General features: G+C 42.7%; 1 protein-coding gene across 1 annotated transcript; it reads right to left on the bottom strand.

The window, feature by feature from the left end:
- Positions 1-429: 429 nt before the first annotated feature.
- Positions 430-11,708, bottom strand: fzd6 (frizzled class receptor 6). The gene is made up of 8 exons (XM_056287126.1): positions 11,573-11,708; positions 9,878-10,297; positions 6,519-6,715; positions 5,594-6,173; positions 4,869-5,288; positions 4,531-4,679; positions 3,837-4,274; positions 430-2,263 (listed from the first exon to the last, which is right to left on the bottom strand). The coding sequence occupies exons 2-8, from the start codon at positions 10,061-10,063 to the stop codon at positions 2,116-2,118; spliced, it is 2,118 nt and encodes a 705-aa protein (XP_056143101.1). The 5' UTR covers positions 10,064-10,297; positions 11,573-11,708; the 3' UTR covers positions 430-2,115.
- Positions 11,709-11,866: the final 158 nt, after the last annotated feature.

Genomic DNA, 11,866 nt, shown 5'->3' with positions numbered 1-11,866 from the left:
GTTTTTACATCTACGCGCTCGGGAATAATAACAAAAAATAAATAAAAGATAAAACAAAAAACATGAACATTGTGCAACTTTTAAAACCTGTTTTTATAGATTATCGACATGGTTTTACTAACAATCCCGACTAAAGCGCAAGCTGCCAGTTCATCTCGTTGGATTTTGTCAGCTGTTCAGTAAGCTACTTTGTAAAAGCATGTTGATAAATCAGCAAATAAATAAATGAATAAATAAACAAACCCCTATAGCAACGTTGACTTGACGTCACAGGAACGGGATCCATGGGAATCATATTCTCTTGGGGATGTAATATTTGGCAATGCATAGGCAGGCCGTATCTCAACGAGTGATCTCCACAGGTTGTCCGGACTGTTATTTCTGATAAGAACAACAGATTAATGACTGACTCATTAATAAAGACAGACATTTAAGCTTTCGTTTTAATGATCAATCATATTTCTTTATCAAAAGACAACGAGGTCGATACAAAAACCGCTTGCAAACAATAGGCTATAAAATTGGCTAAAAGGTGTTTTAAAAAAACGTATAAAACTTTTCACAGATAATTTACACTAGTTTTCGGCGCATCATTTAACAGGATCCCTGTGAATGAGCCAATAATGAGGAAATAAAAACACTAGTATGAAATGGACTACCAAGCTTTCCCTTTACTTAATGTAACCGGACTGTCCCGTGAGTCCAAAATATGACAAGTTCAAAAGACAGGCGAAGGAAAGCTACCACATCTGACAGTAGGAAACCCAATCCCCCCGTACTGTACAGTAAAGCATACATTACAGCATGAAGACACCAGGGTGATTTTCATAGAATCTCATTGTGGAATTACTTACAGGAGAATCATATGGTTTGTGGTCCATATGTTATAAATAACCCATGAACAAAGCCCCAAATCCCCAAAATTAAGTTTCCAAGGACTGTCCCATACATCATTATTATACCAAACACACAAGTGGTTTGTGCTTCCAATGACATTCAAAGTGCAAAGCCCCATTGACCTCAACCCTCAAATTTCACAAAAAAGGGAATATATGTGTAATAGCCATATTACACATAAAAAAAAGTCTGTAGGTTCCTTAAAATACTCTGAGGATAAGAAGTTATCTAAATGAAGGCACGAAGGGGGAAAACAACTTGGGAAGGGTAGGAATTCTGTAAAAATTACAAAAACAAGTACAAAGAACATCTAAATAGGAAAGCTGTCATAAACATTATAATAAATACAAAGTTTTGACAGAGCTGAAATGTAAATCCCAGAATCAGCAGTGTGGAAACATCGGCTGCATGAACTTTACAAACATGCAAGTTTCAGCGTAAAAAGCAGTTACACAGAAGGCATTACACTTTTTTTTGTGTTTTTTTGCTGGGCAACATTTCAAGACATCGCCGCCTTTCTTTTTAACAATGTCAATAACTAAGACATAACAAAAGAAGTTTACCACAGGAAGACTTTCCTCAATTTGACCATTTGGCAAGATCATGATGTTCCTCATGACAAACACTCAGTGTAAAGACTAGTCCAGTGACAGGCTTTGATTTCCAAACAATAGAATATAATTTACATAAATATTGAGTTTGTTTACTAGTATGCAGACTACATTACTGAAATATCAATCTACAAAAAGGTATTACTTGTAATGTATACTGTAAAATGACATGACCACTGGTTGTTGGTCAGTGGAAATAAACCCATACAACATAGACAATTTTTCTACACGACGGTAAAAAGCTTGGAAAAAAAATCCTTTATAAAGCTCTAACACTCAGGGGCCACCTATATATCTGGAGGAAATGGCAAAAAACTGCTAAACTCTCTGTTTAGATTCTCCCTAAAACACACTGGACCGAAGATGCCAAGTTTCAAATACTTGAGGGAAATTAAACTTGGCTCACAATGCAGACCAACTTAACACAGTGTAACTGTTCAAATCATCGTGGACATACAGATTTAACAGCGACAGCAAACTATAGCACACAGCCAAAATGAATAGATGAAATCTGGTGTTTAGAGCAAGGACAATTAAACCAAAGTGTAGTGTGGTTTTAAGGCTGGTTGGATGGATGGATGGAAAAATGAAATTGCAAGGCGTTGTCTCAGCAGCTGCTGTCCTTGCTCTCCACTATTTGGCGTAGGTGGGAGGAAGAGCCTTTGATGCTGCCGCCGTGTGACATGTTGGACGCTGGAGGCTGCTGTCCACTAGGAATCTGCTTGGCCTCCGACAGGTCACTCCTGGGACTCAACCTAATCCAACAGTGACACATTAAAAGGTAACTTCAAGTGTAGATGTTTTCACTGTCCCAAGTTATCACACACTATCTGCTGCACCGTCACTTTACACCAAAACAGAATTGTTTGTAAAGTCTTGCAGTATCCGCCATGGCTACTACCATTGTATACATAGATATGAGCCAATTTGATGAATTTTACACAGCAAATTTCAATTCAAGCACGTCACCAATAAAGCCCTAAGGGTCTGTGTACATATGTCAAGATTTTTAACCTCTTAGCCTTTTTGTAATACTTTCGAGAAACATTTGCCATACAGCATGAACAAAAAGATTATAAATCATAGGGATGCATCTGTTCAACCAACTAAATTATCTGTAGCCGTACCCAGAATGGGCGGGGGCTTATAACTGAAGTGGGCGGGACACGACAGGAAGTTAGCGTTTTAAGCCTGAAATGGATATGGGTTGATCAGAAATTGCTATATTTATTGTTTATCAGGAAACTATCCACAGAACAGCCTCAGAATTGAGCTTCAGATCAATGTTTTTGATCACAAGAGTAAAAGAACTATTAACACAACATGTTTTTTACAAAATTTGAATGAATAAACTTCAGGGAATCAATGAACACAACACAAGTATGAAGTAAAATGCATGAACTAGTTTTCATACTCAAAATAACTAACTTTTTTACGTTTTTTTTTTTACTTTTTATAAATAAATTTTAACAGTGTGATGTTTATGTGTGTAATCAAGTTTTTTTTTACTGCCTAGTGTTTTTTGATTTTTTTGGGGGGGAGACAGTATTTCTTATTTCTACACAAAGTACAACAAAATGTTAATTATGTGGTGTGGGTGGGTGAGAGAGAGAGAGAGAGAGAGAGTGAGCGAGAGAGAGTGTTCCACTGATTAAGTGGTCCTATGCTGTTTTTTAAATCCTCATTTACTTTAATGAAGACCAGTTGTTCCACATGGCTAGGGTCTAGGTTTGTGGTGCACAATGCAAGATGCAGCCTGTTATTTATTTGCAGCCTAGATTGTTACACTGTTTTTCTTTTTTTTTTAAACAATCTGACGATGTGATCCTGAAGGATTTATGCAAACAGCCCATGTGGGCAATCCAACACGGAAATATGCATTCAGCATTGCGACTGTATCCTTATCAAAAGCACCGCATCTGCTATGAGCCAAGTTCTCCAAGTAACTCAGCTGACTTTAGATATTTTACAAACTGAGGTAGGAGCAAGCTGATGAAATAAAACTTAACCAGTGTGGAAGCAATGAGCGTTGCGAGCTATTAATCCCTGTGGGCAGAGTGGCTGTGATGATAGCAAGACTGTATTGTGTGGCACAGCAGCAGTGAACTTTGTATAGGCTCTGTGTAGGGGAGGAGCTCTTTGTGTGGCTGGCCTATCACGGACTGATGTGGACACAGCTACCCAGTGAGGATTTTCCTTCATCACGAGTACTGATATTGACACATTTTACTCGGATGATACTCATGCTCGTAAAAAGTACATTATCCGTACTGGATACTCATTTCATCTGAGTATTCGGCTCAATCCTAATAAATCAGCCTGACTTACCTTCCATCTGGGACTCTGTGGAAGCTGTCTGAGTGGCTGCTGATCTTACTGGAACTTCCCGCCTTGCTGCGTCTCTCTAACCCCTCCTTCTGTGGGCCACTCTCCCTATCCCTCTCTCTTTCCCCTCGCTTGGAGCTCCGGCTAGAGGCCCCCCGGTCCAAATGCTCCCTGGCCAAGACCTCGGAGGAGCCCTTGGGCTCAGAAAGAGAGCCTTGGACATGGCGGTCAAAGTTGGCCGGCGCTGAGGTGCCTTGGTTGGCGGTGGCAGCGGAAGCATTGGTTGGTGCGGTGCCGGTACTAGTCCCCATGGACTTGGAAATGACTTTGAGCTTGTGGGAGTTGGGCTTGTAGTGCTTCTTTTTGTGCTGCACACGGTTGTTGTGCTTAAGGAAGAACTCGCAGGACTCCTGGAGCACCCGGCGGCTCTCGCTGATGGGGCTGTGGGTCAGAAACCGTGACAATAGTCATCCACTCATACATAGACAACTTAAAAATAGCAACAACACAAATCCTCTACCTCCATATGCTATGTGGATTTCAAATATATTAACCAAACTAATCCTGCCTGTGAGGTAACTCCAGATCGACGATGTGTTTAATTATTTATAATAAACTGATGAGTGATCAAAAGCTAAACCAGAGACAGAGGAAAGTGGTTACACATGGGCTGTAGTGTTGAGAGAAGTGGACTTACTCCCTCTTTCGGGTTCTGTTAAAGAAGTAGGCCCACTCTGAGCAGGTCTTTTTGCTGCTGACCCAGAATACCGCAGATATCCCCACCACAAGTGTCATGAGGTATTTCACCAGAAATAGTGACAAATCAGGGCGATCATAATCTGTTGTCTGGAGATAAAGAAAAACAAACACTTGCATACACATGATTTTGTGATTGTGTAATTGCTTGTGTAGATTACACAAAATCTTTTTGAATGTGTCTCGATAAGAAGTGTTGAACAATGGTGCGCAACCTTCCGTTTTTATTTAAAATGGAAAATTCATTTGGTAAGTGTAAAGGGTATCAGCCATAGCTACCTTGTATGAGCAGGGGATGCTGTACTCCTGACAGTGGTCGTTGATCCAGGTATTCTCCCAGGTCTTGCGCTGACTCTGCTCGTAGGTGTAGCAGGCCAACAGGATGACCAGCGGTACCAGGTACAGCCCACTGAACACCCCGATGCGGATCATGAACTTCTTCAGCTTCTCCTGGTTTCGCTCATCATGCTGGATGACCTGCCGGACGTGGTTGAGAGACACGATCCCAGCCAAGAGGAGAGAGAGACCCACTATCACACCCACACACAGCGGAGCCAGCACAAAGTACCGCAGGGTGTCCAGGTCATACAGCCCCACGAAACACACCCCGCTGATGTTGTCCCCTTCAACCTTATTCAGAGCCAGCAGTATGACGGTCAGCGCCCCGGGGATCCCCCAGGCTGCTGAGTGGAACCATACCTGCACATGGAGGATGTCAGGACAAATTACAGTAAACTAAACAAGATATTCAACCATCTACAACACGGATAGGAATCTCAGTATTCAAGAAGACACCCCTCCCTTATTTTTTCTCATTAGCAAACACTGTTGTACCATAATTTAAAAGTTCACATAGTTTTCATATTATTTATTGTAAATCTATCAATTCAATTTTGACAACAATCGTGCCTTTTAACATTAACATGCAACACTACTTGTCACTAATTCTCCTTTTCACTCAACAGCATAAACCTTCTTATAAGCACAAATCTAAATAACCTCACCGCTTTCTTTTCAATGGCCTCACAGCTCCACTTGGGGCCAGCCGCCAGAAACCAGGTAATGGTGAGGATGACCCACCAGACGATACCAGCGGACGAAAAGAAGTAGAGAAGCATGAAGAGTAGAGTGCAGCCTTTACTCTGAGAGCCCAGCACCACTAAGTCTACAGCAGCCGGATGGGAGGCCTTGATGCAGGCTGCATTGTTCCCCAGCAGGAAGCCAATGAAATAGATGAGTGAGACGAAGCTATAGCAGATGGCGTAGAAGATAATCGGCCTCTCGGGGTAGCGGAACCGTTTGACATCGATCAAGAAGGTGAGGAAGGTGAAGAGCGTAGCGCCCAGACAGACAATGGAGCACACGCCAATGAAACTCTTGGCAAAATCGATTTCATGGGGTTTGAAGTACATGTTAGAGCATGGGGGAGCGCAGTCCTGGGCACCCAGGAACGATGAGCCCTGGCCCGGTTTGGTCTTCAGCTGAAGTGGGCACCAGAAGCCCAGGTCCCTCTTTGCTGATGGGGAACTATTGGGGGTGGTGGCAGAAATCGCTGGACCACCCACAGAGCTACATGGTTCCAGTCTGTAGGATGACCATAATACAGAGTTGCAATTATAACCTTTATGTCAATATGAAGACTTTTAAGGATCCAGTCTGTAAAAATCTTAGTATTTTATGAACCATGAATTTAGGTTATAATAATTTGTTTACTATTGTGCTATCAACTATTTTAGAAGAAAATCATGTTTTTTCCCCAAATGGTGGACATTGCATCATAAACTCCTCAGGTAAATCATATCAAAGCTGCAGCAGAGTAGCCAACACATATCCAAGCATCTAAAGAGACTGCAAACACTTGGAAATCTGCACAGTTAAAAACAATACCCAACACTTTTATCTTGGATTATTTGACTTTTTTTCTCTCACCTGTCACACTGCAGCTCAGGGGGCCAGTTGATGCCGAATGTAATAATGTCCTTCTTGCAGTCGGATCGCACAGCCTCACACTGCTCTCTGCATGGATGGATCACCTTGGTCTCCTCCGTGCATGCTGGGATGAAGGCCTGGCACAAGAAGCGGTGCACATCTGGAGAGCAGTGCAGGTTCGCCAGGGGCATGAATGGCTGAGAATAAAGAAACAAAGTGACATCATTTGTCCCCAATCTCTGCTACGCTGCAGTTGTTCTACATGGCCCATCGATAATACCAAAACATCTGGGAATGGATGGTTGATTTCCACTAGTCCTGTGTAGCTCACTTTGAAGAAAATGACTTAATTACTATGATGGTTGTGGTTGGGAATTTTTCTCATGTGGTGTTGCCTGAGAAAATGTGAATGTGTCGCTGTGTCATAAAGAGGCTTTTCCAGAGGATGGAAAGTAACCATTCCAATGGCATTTCCAATCGTGCTAGGGTCTTCCTAACCCTAATTTCAGCTCCGACATTAATGAAAACACAAACGATAACTGTCAACACGACACCTTGCACAGTGGCCTCATTGCAGCTGAAGCACAGTAATGGAAAAAAGACTCAAGAAGCTTTATTTAAAAGCACCACATTAACACCTAATACTCCGACAATGTTATGCATCATAAAAACGGTTGATCGTAGGAATCAATTTATAAAGAGCTAATGTTTAACTACTGTACTGAGACAAGGGTAAGCAAAACCGGATCCCCTGCCATTGGATAACGCCATTACTAGACCCCAGCTTTCATTTTCAGCACACTTGGGTAGGCTGGAAAAGAAAGATATCTGCAGTAAAGTCCATACTGAGAGCCGCTGAGCTGTGGCGTTCTATAGTGCCATACAAAGGGCCCCATTCATTGGTTGGCTCACATGTTCTTCCGTTTCAACAGCCTGCTGGAAGAGAAGGGGGACTGAGGGGGGGAGTGGTAGACATGGGCAACAGGAAATGGCTACATGACCCTTAGGAAACATACAGCAACTACGCCAAGAAGGCTGGAACGCAGGGCTGTTGACAGGTTAGCCTGCTCGGAGGCCATGCTATGAGTTTGTCTTTGACCTACCTGTGTGTGGTATGTATGTATGTACAAAGGACTGACGCAGAGTGACCAAGAGCAAATATGGTTTACGCCGGATAAAATCAAGTAAAAGTTAAATAGAACTATTAATGTATGCACTGCATGTACATACTTCGCTCATTCATTGTTTTTTGATAGCTGTAAATAGTCACCCCCAAGAGATATATCGTTGAAGCTATTTTATGTAGATATGTAAACTGTATAAGTTATGTTGATCACTGCTTTACGTGCATTATGTTCGCCATCCATCCATCCATTATCCAAACCGCTTACCCTGCTGTCAGGGTTGCGGGGATGCTGGAGCCTATCCCAGCAGTCACTGGGCGGCAGGCAAGGAGACATTATGTTCTATGCTGACAAAATAAAGAAATGCTATCAAGCTGACGTCAGCCCACCAGGACTTCAAAACCTTCATCACACCATACACTTGGTTTGAACTGCATCAACCACCATCAGATACCCATGTTTAGATTATAAATGCATGGATGCACTGATGTCAATCTTTAATGTTTATATCGCCATGCAAACCCCCCAATGCATAAACACAAAACACACACACGTTACAATCTACATAGTGCAAACTGAACCCTCCACTGTTCAATGTTTTCTTTCCCATTTTCCTAAACTTTAGTCTGGCAGCAGGCCCAAGCGTCTCTGGGGCATGGGTTGGTCGCTCTGACAGTGAGAGGCCTTGTTTCTCTCCTGTGGAGGTCCCAGACTCCATCTCAATGAGCTCTTCTTCCCCAACAGTCTCACTTTTATATTCTTTATGGCAAAGTTACTGTAAAAGAAAAAAACTACATTCATTTCTTAACCCTTCAACTAGAACCGGGAGCAGAAATGAAATCAACTTGCACCGAGTGGCTAAATCCACTGTAGCGAGTTTCAGACCAAAGTCCGTCAAGGATTATAAGATTCCCGAAAATATGGTTAGACACTCACTTTTAGGAAGTTAGACTTTAAGACTCTAACAGCGGTCTTGTTTAAGTTTTAGGTCATTAACTGTTTCCTTTCTTCTCTGTATTCTAATATCTCACTGAGCTTTTTCAAAAGCTGGCAAATTCCAGGAAAAGGAAGGCCCTCCTCCGGAAAATCCTACTGATAGGCTAATACTGAGCTCAGACCCACACACCAGTACATGTCTGCTAGACTACAATGGCAGAGCAATTTAATTAATCATGCTATACTTGTGAAAAGCATCGAGTTAGGTATGTAGGCTCGAATATAGGCCAGTGTTTGTAAGGCCCATCACCTGGAAGTCAAGACAAGACTACAGAGGTATCACTGAGTTCGGTGCAGGAGGAAATGTGGTATGCAGGATAGCCTTTGTGCGAGACTGGGTGTGTCCCTCCCCTTCCTCCAAAAAATCAAAAGCACCACACAACAAAATGGACCGAGTTCCCTGTGGCGAAGTTTGCTAGGAAATAAGAATCCTACACCTCTTCTGAATATGGCACAAAGACTCCTTCAGCAGATCACTCGCACACCAAACCTGTGAAACTGATCCCCGGCCCTTTGGAGTTCAGTACACAAGCTGGAACCGAGAAAGACACCCGAGTTCACCGCTGAATCAAGAGGCAAACAATAAAAAATAAAAATCTTGGACCCATATACATGTGCAAGAATTATTTCTTATCAAACTTTCAGGACTTATTATTACATTTTCAGTACTATAGCTTGAAATAGACAACAGAGTTAGAACATAACTGAGACTACTCATGGTAACTCACAGCTAATAAGGTATTTGCTGTCATTTCAATCAGCAAATGAATAATCTAAAGCAGAACAGTCCTGTGAATGCCTGGATTTCCTCTAATTACTTAGAGAGTAACTCTTTTGTCCACAAAATGGAAATGGACGGTGTTTACACTTCGAGGATAATACGAGTTGTTCCGCTGTGAGACAAAGTCCATTACAGGAAAGCAAACTGACGTCAAAAAGCAATTCATTTGAGGTTGTACCTAGCAGCTCCCAGGCATGAGCATATGTGAGCTTCCTAAAAAGGGTTTGATCAGTTACTTTCTATGTCAACTTGTCTATCTAAAATAGGCTTGATATACCGGTCCACTATTAAGCGATGTCCTTGTAAATGAACAGATTAGGCGTCAGCCATACTGTCACGTTTTATCTGGACTCGCAACCTTTATCAAGTGTTGTGCCATCTCCCTCTTTGATATCATCTTTGACTCTGTGTGGCATTTTAGTAATCAGCATGCATTAGATAAGGACATGAGGACTGACCTCCATCTTACTAGCTGCGATGTCCTGGTCGTAGTGCTCCATCATGTTGGGGAAGAAGGTCATGTTGTAGGGCATCCCCAGGCAGCGATGTCCTTTGATTGGCTCGCAGGTGAACAGGCTGTGGGCATGGCAGCCTCTCAACACAACTAGTGTCAAGCACACCCACAACAGTCCTGGCATCAGCATTGTGGTGGCTGATTGATGGCAAGTGGACGTTCCTTCTGTATGAGGACGAGTTTCTTTTTGGCTCAGTATAAGGGTATCTTGGCTTGAATGTTGTATTTTGCTGGCTCTGGTGACACTTTCATCCACATTCGGCTTCACCCGGGGTCAAATCCATGGTGGTGGCAGCAGGTAAAACATTCCCATAATGCCCTGTGTTTGATCAGCTTGCGCCTCAGGAACACAGTGAGGCAACCCCTTAAAACATGAAATAAAGTTGATTAGGTAGGCCTGGGATATTTGGGCTTACATGCCACACAGCACAAGGTACTACTTGTGCTGGCGTTTGAGTCAGATGTTATTCCAAGGTTTTGTGTCTCTTTGTGATTCGACACAATCAGACATTTAAGCTGTTCGTGACTATATATCCGTAAAATGGGTCAATTGATGAAAAACAGGTTATTATCATTGCAAATCATAAACTGTGCAATAGCTAATGCAGGGTGGGGGACTGATCAGGAGTCAAGCTGAATACATGAAGCAGAATAATCCAGGACGTGTTGATGCAGGCTTTGAATTAGGCTCACATACCTGCATAAAACAAGTCATCCTAACAATTATGCACGGTTCAAAAGAAAATGAAAAGTTCACATTATCACCCCTCAGACAGACATGTTTAACTGTTCTTCTTGAGGAAATGTGTTGCCACACAGTCTTAAAACACATTTATAGGCCTACATATGCGATATAACGTTCACTATTATTATTACATATGTGCACCCATACACTCGTATATGGCTGTACAATTATAACTACATATTACAAACATACATACAGGAATCTATACATGAAACGTGTGTAAGAAAACTTTAAAACGTAAACGTCCGATTGATTACCTTGGGAGAGGGGAGAGAGAGAGAGAGAGAGAGAGAGAGAGAGAGAGAGAGAGAGAGAGAGAGAGAGAGAGAGAGAGAGAGAGAGAGAGAGAGAGAGAAAACATTCCTTTGAACACCAACCGGAACGAAGGCCAGCAAACTTATTTCAACTCAAAGCATTTTTGTTAACTGTTGCGTGTATTTGGTAGTTAAGCATGTTTTCATACAGTTAGCAAAAATAAATAAATCAAAACAAAACAAAGCAGAACCTTTTTTTCCCCACTCATCATAAACAACATCATTAGACCAACACGCATATAGCTTAGCAATAAACCGAGACGCAACACAGTAAAAGCGACCATGAACGAGTCCATAAGACAATTTCCCCGCTTCGGGCTCAAGTCGCTCATTGGAAAACACGATCTGATTTGAAGCACACGTAAAACATGTACCATGCCCCCCCCTCGCCCCCCTCGCTGCTCCGCCGTGGGACGGACCAGCATTTGCCCCAGAAGTCAGGCACTAAGTTGGCGGAGACAGAACAGTAAACATGCCTGTCTGGTTGGCTCGGTAAGGGCCCCACGTATGTGAACTTCGTTACGGGAAAGTTTTTTTTTTTAAAACAAAAACGTCCAGGGACAGAGACACGAGTACTCACCCTCGCCTTCCCAGTCGATTCCGTAATTGTTGGCTACATTGATACTTTTCAGGGGCTCCTTTGGGGATTTCTACGGTGCAAACGTTTCCTGTGATACACTCCTGCGCAGCAGCAGCAGCAGCAGCCCCCCCCACCACCGCCTCCCTTTCCCAGCTCCACTGGACTGTGTACGGATCCAGGATCAGTTGACAGCCTCAACTAACGTGCAGGAGATGAGAGGACTTATCCCAGACAAGTGGATTTCCGGAGAGGATGGAGGGTGGGGGCGTTGCTGGAAACTTACAGTAGGCACGT

This window comes from Lampris incognitus, chromosome 9, assembly GCF_029633865.1.
Source record: "Lampris incognitus isolate fLamInc1 chromosome 9, fLamInc1.hap2, whole genome shotgun sequence".
NCBI classification, from domain to species: Eukaryota; Metazoa; Chordata; class Actinopteri; order Lampriformes; family Lampridae; genus Lampris; species Lampris incognitus.
This window is presented reverse-complemented; position numbering and strand designations above follow the sequence as displayed.